This window comes from Takifugu flavidus, chromosome 1 (genome assembly GCF_003711565.1).
Source record: "Takifugu flavidus isolate HTHZ2018 chromosome 1, ASM371156v2, whole genome shotgun sequence".
In the NCBI taxonomy this organism is placed as follows: Eukaryota; Metazoa; Chordata; class Actinopteri; order Tetraodontiformes; family Tetraodontidae; genus Takifugu; species Takifugu flavidus.
This window is the reverse complement of record NC_079520.1, coordinates 22216638-22233314: the sequence shown is the minus strand read 5'-3', so window position 1 is coordinate 22233314 and position 16677 is coordinate 22216638. Positions and strand designations below refer to the sequence as shown.

The window sequence follows — 16677 nt, the reverse complement described above, 5'->3', positions numbered from 1 at the left end:
ATAAATAACGACTGTGCGGAGAGAGGTGGAGAATCACGCAAACTAAATCCGCGCAGGGCACAAACGTGCACATGCGCAAAATCGATATTGTTCAGGTCGGCTTCCGGATACAGTTAGGGTACTGACAAGCAACTTTCTTGCGTCGTTATTATCCTGGCCCAGCGTTATGCAACTTCAACAAGCCACAGAGGGGTTAAATTATCCAGCAAACGATCGCTTTCTCGTGTAAAGCGTACTGCGCATCTTGCACAAAAATAAACACGATCGTGTTTGTGGCGTTTAGCCGAACGTAATCGTGCTTTGCGATGCTAATTATTTTATGATGCTAATTGCTTTGTCTAATGCCAGCGCTAAAAGGGGGTTGTTGGTACATGTTTTAAAACGCATATACATAGTACTGAGGTGGTTTTCTCTGCCATAAAGCAACGCAGCATAGCTCATTGCACACATCGAGGTATTTTTAACTCTAAATTATTAACTAATAAATAACTTGTTATGAATAAATACCAACAGATGTCAGCTATGAATGACTCAAGCGATACAGCGACTATTCCCGGCTTAGTCGTTCTAGACAGTGGGGTCGTCCCGTGCTTCAAAGTGGAAAGTGGAACACTGGCCCCGACAAAAAAAGTGAGCACTCCACCTGGAAGATTAACTTCTCTTCGAACCAGAGATCTAACATTGAGCGGAGCCTTCAAAAAATCCAAGGTATGTACAGAGGTGTTAGTTACTCACCACAGTATGAATCTCTAGTAATACAAGTTTTTTTCTTGCTTAAAACATAATTTTACATGTCAGCATTTTTTGACATGTAGGTTTGAAGTGTTGTTGATGGAAAATCTAATCAACAAATGTCACATTTACACATTGAGCTTTAAGTATATAGTAATACATTCTTCAACCCTTGTATATTTAATACACATGGGTTAAACCGCTCCACAGATTTCATGCGCATCAGGAAGTTTAACCTATCTAAATTGTACATTACACAGTAATTGTTCAGTCATAGTGAGAGGAAGGATAAGCAACACTGGTTTGTTTTAACTAACCTTGACATCTGGAGGAGTCTTCGAGACACTTCTTTCTGATTTTCTCTCCCTCCATAGAAAACCTTTGAGCCAAATGTCCATGCCTTGAGAAAAAGCAAGGATGAGTGAGTGACAATCAATGATAATTTTAGCCATGTTGTGTTCTGTCAGTATATTCCAATAAAGAATGTCTTTGTCAGGTTAAAGGAAGAGGTCATTGTTTCAAAAAAGGAAAAGACAGAGAGGGATGAAAGGAAGAGAGAAACCAGAAGCAGGAGGAGGAGAGAGAGGCCTCAAACCATCCAGTCCCACTCCATCTTTGAACAAGGGCCTGCTGACTCTGTCCACAAAATAGGTATACAGAAGTTTTCTCAAATGTATCTTATTTCACTTGAAACTGTTGACAGTTCTCTAATCCTGTCTGTCTGTACAGGTTGGCGAGGTATTCCTCATGTTCAAGACTCCAGCATTATTCCTGTGGATAATCTAGTAAAGAAAGAGACCAGGGAAGACCAGGATGAAATTATCTCTAAACTTCAGAGAGATGATGTAACTATTTACTATCAACATCTACTTTTAAGAATCACGTCTATCCAATCAGGAATAAAATTATTTTAGATTTACTGAGTGGAAATAATGAATGATGAATGAAATATCAATATTAAAATGAAGACAGTCACTCCAAATTGTTGGTAAACCCTGAGCTGTTAAAGAATGGGATGTTGGGACATAGTTGAGGGCGTGCAAAGTTCTTACAACATAGGTTTGACAACATGGCATTAGTTTGGAACAACTTATTGTATCATTGTCTTCTGAAATAAGATCTTGATCTTGTACCCCCAGTTCATTGATGATCCGGGTCTGATGAATGATGAAAGGCTGAAACCCATTCAACTGCCTCTGGGTCACTTGAGCAGCCTGAAGACCACTATGACATGTGAGAGAAGTTACCTCTTATTTTTACATAAACAACACAAACGACCTTCCAGATTGACAGTTTTACAGTGTTGCTACAATTTGCTTCAAAGTGTTGTTATGTCAGCAGGCACTGAGAACCCTTGTCAATCCTACGGCACATTGAGTAAAACAGAGCCGCCAAAACCAGTGCAGCCATCACTAAATAAAATGCTACAGGACCTGAAGCTGTCTGACAAACAGGAGCTGTTTTTCATGCAGTTACCTGATTGTATGCCAGCTAGTGGGTCAGCTCACAGCAGCAACTCCTCAACATTAGCAGACAGGAGAAAAGTGCATTTACATGGACAAGTGAGTAAGAGAAATCTTAGCTTGTCTGTCTCTTTAGCATATGTTTATAATAGAAAATGCATGCTTTACATAATACCAAAAATCTATATCTATTAGAGTTTTACAGTAAAAATCTTGGTCATAAGATTGTCAGAAACTTACCTTATCACATGCCTCAGATTGGTCTTGGGTTTTAAGTGTATAGGAGAACATAGGTCTGGCTGTGAAACAGTTATAGTCATCCATTTCAACTAGATACCTTTAATGTCCCTTTTTCCTCATCACATGTCACGTTAAAGGTGATGCCCCTCCATTACTGCATGTACTCTCCTTTTTAATAGGCTCCACTTTTGCTTCAGTTTCTGTTAAATTAAAGGTAGAGAAATCTTCCCAAATTAATGTGACTAAGGAATATAGTGCTTGATAATTCATTGCATTAATTATTTCTAAATTATTGAAACTGTTTTGCATCCAACTAAAGGACATTGTACACAATATACTGACTAAACAAGATAAGAAAGACCTCCTCCAGCCCCTCCTAAGATGCACTGCATGCATCCTATAAAGATCCATATTACCAGACCTTTCTCCCCATTACTATCTGTTGTCTTATTCTTTTAATAACCAGCCATATTTAACTAATAAATAGATAGCTCAAACTAGTATGAGCCATCTATTCCATACTATAAGAGTGTCTTTCCCATTATATATCAAGGGGCATGGTTTTAAATCTGCTCTGAAAAGTTCCGTGAACCCAGCGGGACAATGACATAATGTTTCACTTTCAACATAAAATTTGAAATGTTCCCTTTGAATCTAATGATTGTTGTTATGAAGACTGTTCATAAGAAAAGTCTGCCCTTCCATTAGTGTCATCTCAAAAATTTGCAGCTTTGCATGTGCTGTCTATGACACCCCTGTAAAAATCTAAAGCCCTTAGAAACCCAGGGCAAGTTTCATCTGCCCCCGTGGCTGTTCAAAACTAACAATCTAAAAAAAAGGTTTTTGTGTTTTTCCTCAGGTGGCTAAAAAAGATGGCTCTCCTGTGTTGTCACAATTCCCAGAAGGATTTTTGGGTAAACTACAGATCAGAAAGTCGGGAAAGGTGGAGCTAAGGTTGGGTGACATTGTCATGGATGTTTCTGAGGGAGCTGCATTCTCCTTTCTGCAGGTAATCCAAGTATTTGTATTAAGGTTTTTTTGTTTTTTTTTAAAACAAGCTTTCATCTGTTACTCATTACAATTGCAATGAAGTTGGGACACTGTAAACCATAAATAAACTCTAAATACAATGATTTGGAAATCCATTTCAGCCTTTATTGAATACAAAGAACAGATAGTTCAAATGTGACATGTGACAATTTTTTTTGTCATTATGGTCTTTACATACATAATTTATATTGATGATAAGGTGTAATTTTAAAAATGGAAACTGAGTAGTTGTTCACTGTGTCAGTCTTAGTCCTCAGGCAGCTGTAGTACTGGCCTGATGAGAGAAGAGAGTGAAGTAGATGGCAAAGCTGTTTAGGAATTGCCCTCAATCTGCAATGTTTGGTGCAGTTCCTACACAACACCAAAGTACCTACCCTGGAGCAGGGACTCTGTTAAGCCCCGTAAAGGTCTTTGACAGTTTGACGGTGATAATCATCTTGATGAGTCTCTCAAAACACTGTAGTGACGGCTATGGCACTGAAGTCATTAGGACTGGCAGCACGAGTTTTCTTCGGGAAAAGGAAATTAATCAAACAGGTAGGAATTTTACAGTTTCACTGAGAGTTTGAATATATCAGAGGTTCCAGCTGGTCTGCACACGTTTTATTTATATGTCTGCTAATTTCTATAATATGCTAATAATAGACACAGCAGGTTGTCAGTTTCCCAACTCAAAGGGCAAGAAGAAGCTGTTCAATTTGTCAAGAGGCATCAGCACACTCATCTCAGCCAATTGATGATTCTCCTTTTATATTCAGTTGTAAGAATTACCTTTTTAAAATGAACCCGTTCGCCTGAGAAATTCCAGAAAGGTGTTTTTGAGCCTGCCTCAATTTTTATTCTTATTATTTTCCCTGTCCATCTTTTTTGAAACATCTTGCACGCATCAAATTCAAACAGAGGGAATATCAGCAAAAAAAACAATGTTTATCAATTTGTACATGAATTCTCTTGCATTGAGGCTGAAAAGGTTTTGCAAATCCTTGTATTCTTTTTTATTTACACTTTACACAGAATCCCAAATTAATTGAAATTCTAGTTTTAATTAGTCAATTAGTAATCTGGGGATATCCTACAGGGATTAATTCCAGTTTAAATAACAAAAAGAATAAAATAGATAGTCTTAAAATGTACTAAATCATTTGCTCTTTCTCTCATCAGCAATTGGTGTCTGTGCATCTCTCAGATGGTTGGAAAGGAGACATGATGGTATTAGGAAATGTCCACCAAAAACTGGTTTTATCTCCTAATTTTCAGGCATTACTAAAACAATCGAAAGCATAGTAACCCCAACAATGACCCTGATAATCTCACGTATTCCCCGTTAACATTTCAGACATAGAACCTCATCTGGATTTGTCTCACTCTTCCCTGGGTATTCTCACGTGCTCCAAGACTTGCTGGAAGACATAGAAATGCCAAAGTCTTCACCATCGGAAGCCACCTAGCTCATAGCCCAACCCTTTGTACAAACTTGGACACCTGGCACTCACAAACATGCCCACCCTCATGCTTGGCTCCAGAGGGGTTTTCCCAGAGACCCACCAGGAGAGGAAAAGCTAGACCAATGTTTCATGCCATAAGGTGTTTAATTTCAGCAATAATTAATCTAGTACACCTTCTAGGACCTATTTACCATTGGGTGACATTAACAGGGGCAGAAAGCCCTGGACAACTGAGCTCCTAGGATCAATGACAAATTCAAAGCCCTGTAGTACAAGAAGGTGCCATCTTGAAGAGGAGACTGATGTATAGTATTAAGTAAAATGTGACACATTGTTGTATAATTATTTTTATAAACTGTTTTTGAATACTTATATTAAGGTTTTTGTAGTTAGTGTATACCCTTCTGGAATTGTGATCAAAATACAAGCATAAGGTCATTTTGGATAGTAAAGGTTTTATTATTGTGATGTTTCTGTGTAATTAATAGTTAGTATTGCATTATTTATGGTAGCACTGAAGTGTGGATGTAAATCTGATTGTGGAGAATGAGTTAAAGGATTTTTAATTTTGTGATGTCTTTCAAATGATGGTCATTAGATTTTCCTTTTTTTAAATTAAGGCAGCTATTGTTTTGTTTTTTGTTTTGTTATTACGTGTAACTTAATGTCATGTGTAAGTGAGAATGTTAATGGATGTGTATTTCGGACCCCAGGAAGAATAGTCTATGCTTTTACGGGTGCTAATGGAATCCAACACACATTTACACAAGATGATACAGAATTTGCACGCTTGTCCCAGTTATAGCCCCTTTAAAGGGATAATAAGAAAACTTAAGTGTAACACAATAAAAGCTATATACATATATAGGGTTTGTTTTTTGTAACCACAAATTATGCAAATCGCAAGACAAGAAATTCAATGTGGTAAATTACGGGAGCATATTTTCTGTAACACAGGAAGTGCTTACAATGCGGATGTTTGGTTGAGAACGCGTAACACGCCTATTAAGTAGAAGTGTGTACAGATAAAAACAATGGCTTATCAACACTAAGGTGACGACAAAACATCGGCTGTTTTTCTTAAATCTACCGCACCCTCAGGTTTGTTTGTTTGTGGTTTTAGGACTACAAACATGTCTTGGCGTGTGATATTACGATTGGCCATTTGTATGCTGATCAACTAACGTCGCCGGTTACTAACCGGTCTATTTGTTTCTCTCAGACTACTGTCAGCGTTCCTACTGAGCAGTGTTATTTTTCATTATGTGTCATCAGCAGATGAAAACACTGATTTTTGTGTTGTGGGTGCTGGGTTACATCGCGTTTCTGCTGTCCGTCAGGAGGATGTGGACTGGGAAATACGTCCGAAGTCCGCTAGCTCGTTTAGTTTTTATGAACATGTTGAGCGAGAACGAGGCGCCTGAGATACAAGAGGTATGAATTAATCTTGTGACATTAGCAGTCTTACAAAATGTATTTGGGAAAATACATTTTGTAAGACTGCAAGGATGAGCTGCAGAAGTATAAACTAAACTCGGCATGGGTTTTCGTGATATACACAAACGACTAACTTAAAACCAGTTGCAAGAAAGTATCTATGCTGCTGTACGCTGCACGTTAAGGTTCGAAGTACAGCTTAAAATTTCAAAAAATAGACTTTCATCTGCCTTTAAATGTTCCATGTCTGCTACTTTCTTGCAAAGAGTAAACGGACAAATTTGTGGTGTTGAAGATGTAGCTTTTGAAGACCTCTGCCAAGAATATCGGCGTTTGTTTGTCTGAGTGTTGAGAAAATGTTTCAAAAATGTATGAATGTATTTTTATGAAATTTTGAGACAATGTTGAAAATGGGCCAAGGAAGGTCTGATTTAATTTTAAAGATGTTCTTGATTCCAGAGGGACTTTAACCTTTGATGTTACTAAGATCAGAGCCTGTATATAATATAAATATATGTATAAATGTATTTAATATAAATGATCTGATCCTGAAATTTTTTTTGAAGGATTCTTTATCATTGGTTGTCATAGATCTGTGATCTGAATGTTTTTCTAGTAAGATAGGTTTTAGCAACTGTTTTACTATTTCCCATCTGTAGATGTTTGCTACAACTGTCACAACTTTAGTCCTCAATCATGCAGTTGACTAGTCTCTAAATTGCCCAAAGCACTGTGTGAGTATGGGTGGAAAAAGGTTTAAAGTGATTTTTGTCTTTTAAAGGTTCCCTCACCTTTCTTTTTACTGCAGTGGTACCAGTGTTCTCCAGAACGACTTGGAGAATCAGTCAAGTCATTGTTCATCCAGTGCCACCTGGACTCAGGAACAAGTGCTTTCCTCAAGCGGAGCATAGAGAAGTCTGGTTGGATGTTTACCCAACTCTACCACTCATTTGTATCAGCCATCCTTAGCCCTCTGGTCTCCCGCACTTCTATTAATGGGTAAGCATCAGTGCAGACATGTTTCCACTTCTGGTATCTTTAACTAACCTCCGCTCTTTCTTAATGCCTCAGGTTTCTTGGTCGTGGCTCCATGTTTGTGTTTTCTTCTGAGCAGTTCCAGCGATTGTTGCAGATCCATCCAGAGTGGAGGGCTGACAGACTTCTGGACTTGGGAGCTGGAGATGGAGGAGTCACTAAAGTGATGGCCGCTCATTTCAGTGAGGTCTATGTAACTGAAGTTTCACTGCCCATGAAATGGAATCTACAGAGGAGAAATTACAAGTGAGTTCTACAGTTTATCTGTAAACCTCAACAGAATTATAGACAAAAGATATTTTGAATCCAAATTAGTGACAGCATTTAATCCATCCTCTACAAATCAGTGTTGGAACACATACAAGCCAGGCAAAGAAGTAGTGGACAAGACTTTACTGTGACCTGGGAGAACTAGAGATTCTTTTAATTATTCAATTATTTTAGTTGATATTTATTTTTTAGACTGAGCACATTCCTCATATGTTTATTACTGTATATCCAGAGATGCCACAGTGATTGTATTTCAATGAGGTCGACATCATCATTGCATTTTTCCACCCACGTTTTCATTTTAACCACAGCAAATAAAAATTTCATTAATCTCAGATTTTTCATTGTCAGGTTTGGCATGTAAGTGATATTTACTTTGGATATTACCTAGCATGTTTTGACCTGCTGTTTCTTGAAATCTTCCACTACAAAAAATAAGTGCATTGCTGCCCTAGAAAAAATGTAGTACTGCTTACACAATAGTAAATAAGATCATGTCACAGGTCACCTATGGTAGATTTATGAGAGTTACAGGCATTAACTGTGTTTTTATTAGTACATGTTATATATGATAAGAAAAACTTGATGGAAACCCAACAATTAAGTAATATTATGGTACATTATTAAGACCAAATATTACTCCCTTTTTCAGACGGTATCTTTTTCCAAGGTTTAAATGGCTGTACTATACTAAATGTGTTTGTTAGAAATTACAGATTTTAAAGATGTGGTATAAGATTAGTGCAACATTATTTTGAATAATTTCCAAGAATATAGGCACTCTTCATTGTAACATTTAATAACCTGATTGCCTTATTTGACTGTTATTTTTTTCATGCTCAGAGTTCTCGGTATAGATGAGTGGCACCAGACTGGTTTTAAATACGATGTGATCAGCTGTCTGAATTTGCTCGACCGCTGCGACAACCCTCTGCTTCTTTTGCGCAACATCCAATGGTCATTAGTTCCCGACACAGGGAGACTCATCTTGGCAGTTGTACTTCCATTTCAGCCTTATGTGGAAGTTGGTGAGTCTGACTCATTAGTACACTACATTATAAATAATAAGTGTTTATTTACAAAGCATTTTCATTGTATTATTTTTATTTATTTTAGGTGGAAAATGGCAACGCCCCAAAGAACATCTCAGAATGAAGGGAAAACTGTGGGAGGATCAAGTAACAGAATTATCCACTGAGGTCTTTTGGAGGCTAGGGTTTGAAGTGGAGGCTGTGACTCGGTTGCCATACCTTTGTGAAGGGGACATGTACAAGGATTATTACGTTCTGGATGATGCAGTGTTTGTGCTGAAGGTATCAGAGGAAAAGTTATGAATCTGCTCAATGAAACCTCTGACATCAATTATTGTGAATGAAATTTAGTATAATTCAAATAATCATTTTTAATTTTTAAGCATTATTCATAAAGAGTATATCTGACTTTAAATGGTTAGTCAGGTGTGAAATAATGGTAATGTAAGTACAATGCAATATGCAAATTTATTGTGATTACAGGAGAAAAAATGGGAAAAAGATTGAGTGTGCCTATATTGAAATGAAAATACACCATCAAAGACATATCAACATTTCTATGCATTTGTAGTGAGATTTTTTATTTTCTTTATATTTACTATCAGTGCCATTGCTGTCTGTTATTAGTGGACATACTCACGATTGAATATTTTTTACATTTCTATATGTATGTGTATAAATACGTACATGTATATGTGTGTAGATATGTGTGTATGTCATACTGGGAAAAAAAGTGTTACAATCTTAAAAATTCAAATTGCAATGTAGCAGTCATACCTGACTATTAATGATATACTTAAAAGGCAACATTTAACCAAAAGAAAAGTGCATGTTGCATCATCATGTGATGAGAGTAGTGTGTTTTGTCAAAAAAAAAGGTATATATAAGCTGTACAGATAAAGAAAAAAAACAATTTCCACTCTCTGTCAACATAGCTGTGTGTCATTCATTTTGTCAACAAAGACCACAGTAAAAAAAAAAATGTTAAAAGTGATAGTTTCCTCATAACACTAGCACATTAATGCAGGGTTGGTGATTAGTCCATGAGACATTCAAAGAAGGGTGTGACAGGTGTTCAGTAGTGTAGATTCTTGCTCCCAAGATGTCATCAAGGTACACAAAAAGGAAAGGCAGTTCAAGCACAACAGAGTTCATAAAGCGTTGAAATGATTGGATGGCATTTATAAGGCCAAACATCATCCTCAGCAACTCAGGGTGACCAGTGTGGGGGGAAAAAAATACAACTTTTTACAGTGGAATTTTAGCCGTTTGGAGAAGTAAACGATGAATCTACGTTACTGCGTAGGAGATGGTTTATTCCAGTCAGTCGGTCAGGATACATACACGGATGCATGCAGAGAGATCTCTACTAAGCGTACACAGTTCTGATCTTATATAGCCGAAGGCCCGCCTCCGAGGCGCGGACACAGGACGTCAACACAGCGTGTGTGCGCTGCATGCACCGCATGTGTTTGGTGCCTTCACAGCATGTGTTCAGGCTGGAGCAAGAAGTTGAATGGCTGAGAATGTGTGTGTGTGTGTCCTGCCCCCTCAGTCGTTTGACCTAGGTCTCCTTTGAACCTCAGGGCGCCTTTGTTTCCTGTAAATGCATGAGGTGGCAAACGGACTCATCTGGGGTCCCAGTCTCCACCACACCCTTCCTAAATTTCCATTTCAACCCTTCCTGTTGTACTCAATTTACATTTCGCACTCAAATTCCATTTCAGTGTCAACACAATGGTGTGTTGTTAATACGATCACAGACCACAGCAAAAAATACCTGGCACAGCTCACAAAGATCAAAGCACCCTATAGGCAACATTTGTTGATTGTGGCCTCTAAAATGTTGGTGCTCCTCTTCAGGTTGTTGGATATTGTTAGGAATTGGAACACACTGTCAATCCAGAGCATTCCAAACATGCACACACACACACATACACACACACACACACAGAGTTATGATAACTGTAATGCGATTCTGCTTCCTTGTGTGTACGCATCCGTAAATGTGTGTCTGTGCGGAGTGAGTGTTAGTGGAGTTCGGGTTGCTGGTCACCTGATTGGTTTCTACAGTGGTCCAAGGATTTAAAAGCTCCACCTAAATTTCAAGATGGGCTCTCCACCTTTCTCCCAAGTGGCACTTCCGGCACGATCTCAATGTACAGAATTGAAAATGGATGATTCATGTTTGTAGACAGTATGAGGTGATAATCCCTTTTCTTTGGGTCTATTTTCTCCTATTTTCTTTGTCCAATTTTCTTTGTCCAATTTACCTTCTCAATTGTTTATGGCGAGTTCCAGATTTCAGTGTCTGCAGTTGCAACAGCCTGGACCTCACCTTATCCTTGGAAATGATTTAGGTGGGGGCAGGGTAGCTCAAATTGATGAAAACTTTGTTGCATCAGATTCGACTTCTATTTTCCATTTATGCTATCACTCACTCTCAGACCCGGAAATTCAGAGACATGGTAGTTCAGAAAAATGATACTACACAAGGACTGTCCACCCTTCTGCTTATCATCTTCGTGATGATGCACTGGAGGATGGGCACACCTCTTTTTAGGTGAATGTCTGAAAAATTTGGAAATCATGTTTAACCCTGATGCCTATCTGGCAGATCTATCCAGTCCAGTTAAATCAGATGTCATTGATCTCATAAGTCATCTTGACCTTCTTAGTGAAGTACTATTTCAAATGACAGTGCTAATTCACAACATTAATGATTGGCAGGCCAAGAAAATTAAGCAGCACACCAATGCAGGAGAAGGCCCAGTACTTGCTTGACTGTGGTTTTGCTGTTCCTAGTGACAGTCATTGGAGCTCCCCATCTCTGTTAGTCCCCAAGTCACTGATGATCAATGTTTTGTCATGATTCCACTGAGGTTAATGACATCACAAAATGGTGATGCCTTTAGGTCTTAGAAAGGCCCCAGCCATTTTCCAACAACTAATGAAAACTGTGGTGTTGCTCGTTTCAACGTCTACCTAGATAACATCGTGGCCTACTCCTCATGCCAGAGCATGCGCAGTCTCGCCAAGAAATCTTTGATTGTTTGGTGTCTGCTTCCTTCAAAATGTTCACATGTCTTTTTTGGCAATTCTAAGTCAAGTCTCAAGTCCTTGTCGGAGGAAGCTTGGTCAGGTCTGAAGTCCTTGGTCATGAGTCAAAGTCAAGTCTTAAGTTTCTTCTGGTTATGATGAGCCTTCTAATATCTGCTGCTATGCAGTCTGCTAAAAACACTGCACACCTATATCTAAATTATTTTTTGAATTATAGAAATTCAAGGCATTTACTGTATTATTATCACTCCTTTTTGTGGAACCAGTCACCTGTGTTGTTTGTTTGAATGCACAAAGCAAGATGTACTTCCTAAGGAGACTACAATCCTACAACATCTGCAGCAAATTTCTGCAGAGATTTTACTAGTCTGTGGCTGCCAGTGTCCTCTTTTACGCTGTGGTGTGCTGAGGGGCAGCATATCCAAGAAGGACACATCCAGGCTAGATAAACTGATTAAAGGAGCCAGTTCTGTGGTTAGCATGAAGTTGAAGCTACCATACTGTGCGACATTTACTTGTGTGACACATGCACACACAGAAATGGACAACTGGTGCAATATAGTTGATATGTATATATACCTTCTTCTCATCCATAGTGCAATAACTCAACCATATGTCCTGTGTGATGCTCTTTCTGCTCTTTCTACATTGAGCTCTTTGCATGCCTTTTCTAGAAAGCTAGGCAGTCTGCTGCTTGTTGATTAGAGGATACCTGGACATAGCAAATGAGCTCAGTCTTGACAGATAATACATGTTCATTGTTGGGGAGAAAGTGATCAGTTTTGTTCCCGTGCTGTTGCCATCAGAGGAATGAGACGGAAGCTTCAGTTTACTTGCTGCAAGGGCAACCACATGTCTGCAGTGTGGGCTACAAGTGTGGGCCCTGGTGAGGTTTATTCTTATACTAGCACACGAACATGTAAGATTACAATAAGCGTAAGTGTAAGCGTCATGTGATAAAGCATAAGCATCACATGATAAAACAAAGCATGATATATACAAAAGGAACATATAAGAAAATGGGGGATGGAGTGTCACAGGATGTTCAGGTTGTCCCCTGCTATCCTGAGGTGATAGAACATCAGCTAAAGTAGGTCAGGGTTCTGGTCAGGAGTGATAATAAGTAGTTATATGAACAGTTTGAACCTAACATTCATCCTTTGGCTTTTCTTCCTCACGACAGTGAAAAGGCTTGGATTTTTAACAGTTGGCTCATCCTCGTCATCCTCTCCACTACTCCTCTCAGCAAGTATGGTGACTTCCTGGTCCTCAGCCAAGACCAGGTCTGAAAAAGTCGATGTTGACCGTGGTGATAATTAAGTTAATGAACGATAAGTAAGACTGAATTATGTTACTGATGCTTTTGGAAGTGAGAAAAGATTGGTGCCTGGCTTGAAAAGTTGGGAGAAGGAAATATATACAATGTATTAAATTAACTATTTGGTGCCCGAAACTATCAAGTTAAGAATGATGCTTGTGATGATAATGAGTTGCAATTGTGTACATTCAACTACATACAGTATATCATCTCCTTCATCTCACTCTTGACTACATCTGGTGCAAAGACATTTTAATCTAGCCAAAAGAATCAGATTGATGGGTATAGTAACATAGACATCGTGTAGACCAGGAGCCACCAACCGGTCTGGTCTGGTCCGGACTCAGAAGCAATAATGCACGAACCCAGATCTCGAATTCGTTCATTACTGGAGAAATTTAAATTTGATAAGTTTATTCTATTTCAATTGCCTTTCTAATGTTTACAACCAATGCCGTAATCACTACAAAGCGGAGCCGGTTAAGACCAGGAAAGGAACGGTCCATTGTGTAAGAGTCAAGCCATTCCTCAACTGAACACGCCTCTGCATTCCATGCAATAAACATATTGGTACTCTCATTTGTTCGGAGGTGGAAGACGAGAGCGATAGAGAGGCAGAGAAATGGAGGTGAGCCAGAGACAGGTAAAGAAATGGGTAAGTGAGATAGAAATGGTAGTGTACTGTCTAAGAAAAAAAGGCAAAAATTAACAGTAAAAATAGAGCCTTCACCTGATCATTATTTATGCTCATCCTTCCTCCTGGCAGTTCAAAACCTGTTGGGGTCCAGGGTTCCAGGTTGTGTTTGGGTTTTCCTGCAGGGGGCGTGGAGGAGTCATTAGTGGCAACAGCTCTTGTGGCAGGCAGGCGCACCTGTCAGCAATTTCCATCAGGCCACCTATTTAAGGAGGGCGTGCGTGCCGATCAGGGTCGGAGTGTTTTGCTGTCTTGTTTTGGTGTGTTAGTTTGAGGTCTCCATGCCGTCCTGCTGGACCTGTAAATGTGCATAACCTGACTCCTGTGCTGGGTCTGCGCTGGAGCTCTCTGTGTGCCCCGGAAGATTGAACTAGTGCTTCCCTGCAGTCCAGGAGGACTACCAGTTTGATTTGTTTAGTTTAATAAAACCTATTTTTGGACTTTTTATCACTGTAAAAACCCTACCTTAACAAAATCTATGTTATGCTCAGAGACTTTAGAATTAAAAGTATGAACTGTCACTATGACACTGTTAGGTTCAAACGACCTGAAACATGAGAAAAACAAATGAGGCAAAGACAACAGTTCTGAATTTTACTTGCAAGGAGAACGGGGAGATGTGCTCAGTTACAGATCTCCAACACGTTCTGCCGCACACCTCCCGCCATCCTTCTTTTATTGGAATTAGGAGGTCCCTAGTTACAGAAGTCCTTCACTGATTTGATTAGCTTATCTCGCAAACAGCACATTCTTCTATATCAGACAGATTAAGAGAACATCTCCTGGGTTAGGCCCCGCAGCTCTGTCTCCAGTCAATGTCACTTCTCCAACAGCCGCCGCATTTCTGTCGCCCTTGACCAGAGAAGTTCGAGGTGACATACCAAGCATCATGAACATTGGGCCAGATTCACGAAACGTTCTTACGAACAAATTTGTTCTTAAGTCCCACTTACGAACATTTTACGAAGATTGTGGCATTCACCAATTTCTTCTTATCCTGGATTTATACGTAGGTAAGAACAAATCCTACGAACACTCAGGAGTACTCTTACGCACATTTCAGTGCCGACATGTTGGCATGGTTGTGTTTTCTTCTCTTGTGCAGTTCAATAAAATTCAATATTACAATGATAATTCTGTCATATTTATTTATTTATTTGTTTATTTCCTATTTTGGTGATTTACGGAGAATTTTAAAATTACGTAAATGTGCCAATGACTTAACATTAATCAACCAAATTGGAAACCATGCCAAAACTGTCTTTTTATTTGATTTTATCTTGATTTATTTTATTAGGGGATCGAGGACATGCCCTAGCTCCCTGGTTGTTGACACCACTGACCAACACTCAGACTCCACAGGAAATTTTATTCAATCAGATGCATGCGCGCAGTCGCTCCACCATTGAACGCACCATCGGCATTTTAAAGGGCGCTGGATGTGTTTGGACACAGAGCCACAACCCCCTGAGGATGTGCGTCCTGACGCAATGATGGGGCCAGACTGCAGGCACGCGGTTCACGTTTGAGCGCGATTAATTGCCCGTTTGTGAATAAAATGCATTATTGTCACAATTTTAGTCTAACAATCTTGATTCACTTCAAAAAGAAAAAAAAGAGAGACCGGTTTCAGAGCACAGCTTTTACACGTTTATTTTTTTTACATTCTCGTTGATTTCTTTAAGCGTGTTGGCTATAGTCATCAGGGTTGAGGCAATTTTATCAAGCATGTTAGCCATCCTTTCTTGATTGTGCAACACGGCGTCAGAAATCAGGCGTGGAGAGGCAAGCTTTGGGCATTTCGCTTTGGGCATTTTGCTGCTTTTTGCTCTGTCTACAGGGTCCTGCTGCAGTTCCTTTTATGGGCATTGGTGGGCGGTGACTTATGCTAATCGTATGTTAATTAGACTCACCTGACACGCGCTTTCAACTTACGAACAGATGGCATTCATCAATCTAAGAACACAGCTGCGAACAATTCTGGGGTTTACGAACGCATTGGTGAATCCGACGTAGGGTTTTCTTAAGGAACTTCTTAAGAACAACTTAAGAAAGAATCTAAGAAGATTCTTAAGAACATATTGGTGAATCTGGCCCATTGTGTTTTTTAGTTTGGATTTGACCTTGCAGTATTCTTTCTGCTGCTAGCTCACTTAGACATCTAGGGCCCGATTCACCAATATGTTCTTACGAATCTTCTTAGATTCTTTCTTAAGTTGTCCTTAAGAAGTTTTTTAAGAAAACCCTACGTCGGATTCATCAACGCGTTCGTAAGCCCCAGAATTGTTCGCAGCTGTGTTCTTAGATTGATGAATGCCATCTGTTCGTAAATTGAAAGCGCGTGCCAGGTGAGTCTAATTAACATACGATTAGCATAAGTCACCGCCCACTAATGCCCATAAAAGGAACTGCAGCACGGCCCTGTAGACAGAGCAGAAAGCAGCCAAATGCGCAAAGCGAAATGCCCAAAGCTTGCCTCTCCACGCCTGATTTCTGACGCCGTGTTGAACAATCAAGAAAGGATGGCTAACACGCTTGATAAAATTGCCTCAACCCTGATGACTATAGCCAACACGCTTAAAGAAATCAACGAGAATGTAAAAAAAGAAGAATGTAAAAAAAATAGAGGTGTAAAAGCTGTGCTCGGATTGTGACAATAATGCATTTTATTCACAAACGGGCAATTAATCGCGCTCGAACGTGAACCGCGTGCCTGCAGTCTGGCCCCATCATTGCGTCAGGACGCACATCCTCACGGGGTTGTGGCTCTGTCCAAACACATCCAGCGCCCCTTTAACATGCCGATGGTGCGTTCAATGGTGGAGCGACTGCGCGCATGCATCTGATTGAATAAAACTCCTGTGGAGTCTGAGGGTTGGTCAGTGATGTCAACAACCAGGG

At 39.5% G+C, this 16677-nt stretch overlaps 2 protein-coding genes across 10 annotated transcripts; both read left to right on the top strand.

Annotated features, from left to right (window-relative positions):
• The first annotated feature begins 85 nt into the window (after positions 1–85).
• zgc:171971 (uncharacterized protein LOC569690 homolog) lies at positions 86–5793 on the top strand. 3 transcript variants are annotated; one of them, XM_057033796.1, is made up of 9 exons: positions 86–708; positions 1107–1153; positions 1229–1383; positions 1462–1577; positions 1872–1965; positions 2071–2294; positions 3295–3444; positions 4647–4694; positions 4822–5793. In XM_057033796.1, the coding sequence occupies exons 1-9, from the start codon at positions 496–498 to the stop codon at positions 4825–4827; spliced, it is 1053 nt and encodes a 350-aa protein (XP_056889776.1). In that variant the 5' UTR covers positions 86–495; the 3' UTR covers positions 4828–5793. The 3 variants fall into 3 exon arrangements, with proteins under 3 accessions (XP_056889776.1, XP_056889756.1, XP_056889767.1); XM_057033776.1 differs by having other exon boundaries at positions 87–708; positions 4647–5793; XM_057033787.1 differs by having other exon boundaries at positions 88–708; positions 2074–2294; positions 4647–5793.
• A 96-nt stretch (positions 5794–5889) lies between these two features.
• Positions 5890–9638, top strand: mettl9 (methyltransferase 9, His-X-His N1-histidine). 7 transcript variants are annotated; one of them, XM_057033816.1, is made up of 6 exons: positions 5890–6031; positions 6209–6364; positions 7176–7366; positions 7439–7648; positions 8516–8700; positions 8789–9638. In XM_057033816.1, exons 2-6 carry the CDS (start codon positions 6209–6211, stop codon positions 9004–9006), a joined length of 960 nt encoding a protein of 319 aa, XP_056889796.1. In that variant the 5' UTR covers positions 5890–6031; the 3' UTR covers positions 9007–9638. The 7 variants fall into 7 exon arrangements, with proteins under 7 accessions (XP_056889796.1, XP_056889803.1, XP_056889819.1 ...); XM_057033823.1 differs by having other exon boundaries at positions 6206–6364; XM_057033839.1 differs by having other exon boundaries at positions 5892–5983; positions 6206–6364.
• The last annotated feature ends 7039 nt before the right edge of the window (positions 9639–16677 follow it).

Coding starts and splice junctions, on each gene's coding strand:
- zgc:171971 (XM_057033776.1), top strand. CDS start 496: ATGAATAAATACCAACAGATGTCAGCTATGAATGACTCAAGCGATACA. Junction 709..1,106: donor GAGCCTTCAAAAAATCCAAG/GTATGTACAGAG, acceptor CTCCCTCCATAG/AAAACCTTTGAGCCAAATGT. Junction 1,384..1,461: donor TGACTCTGTCCACAAAATAG/GTATACAGAAGT, acceptor CTGTCTGTACAG/GTTGGCGAGGTATTCCTCAT.
- mettl9 (XM_057033808.1), top strand. CDS start 6,194: ATGTGTCATCAGCAGATGAAAACACTGATTTTTGTGTTGTGGGTGCTG. Junction 7,649..8,515: donor CTACAGAGGAGAAATTACAA/GTGAGTTCTACA, acceptor TTTCATGCTCAG/AGTTCTCGGTATAGATGAGT. Junction 8,701..8,788: donor TCAGCCTTATGTGGAAGTTG/GTGAGTCTGACT, acceptor TATTTATTTTAG/GTGGAAAATGGCAACGCCCC.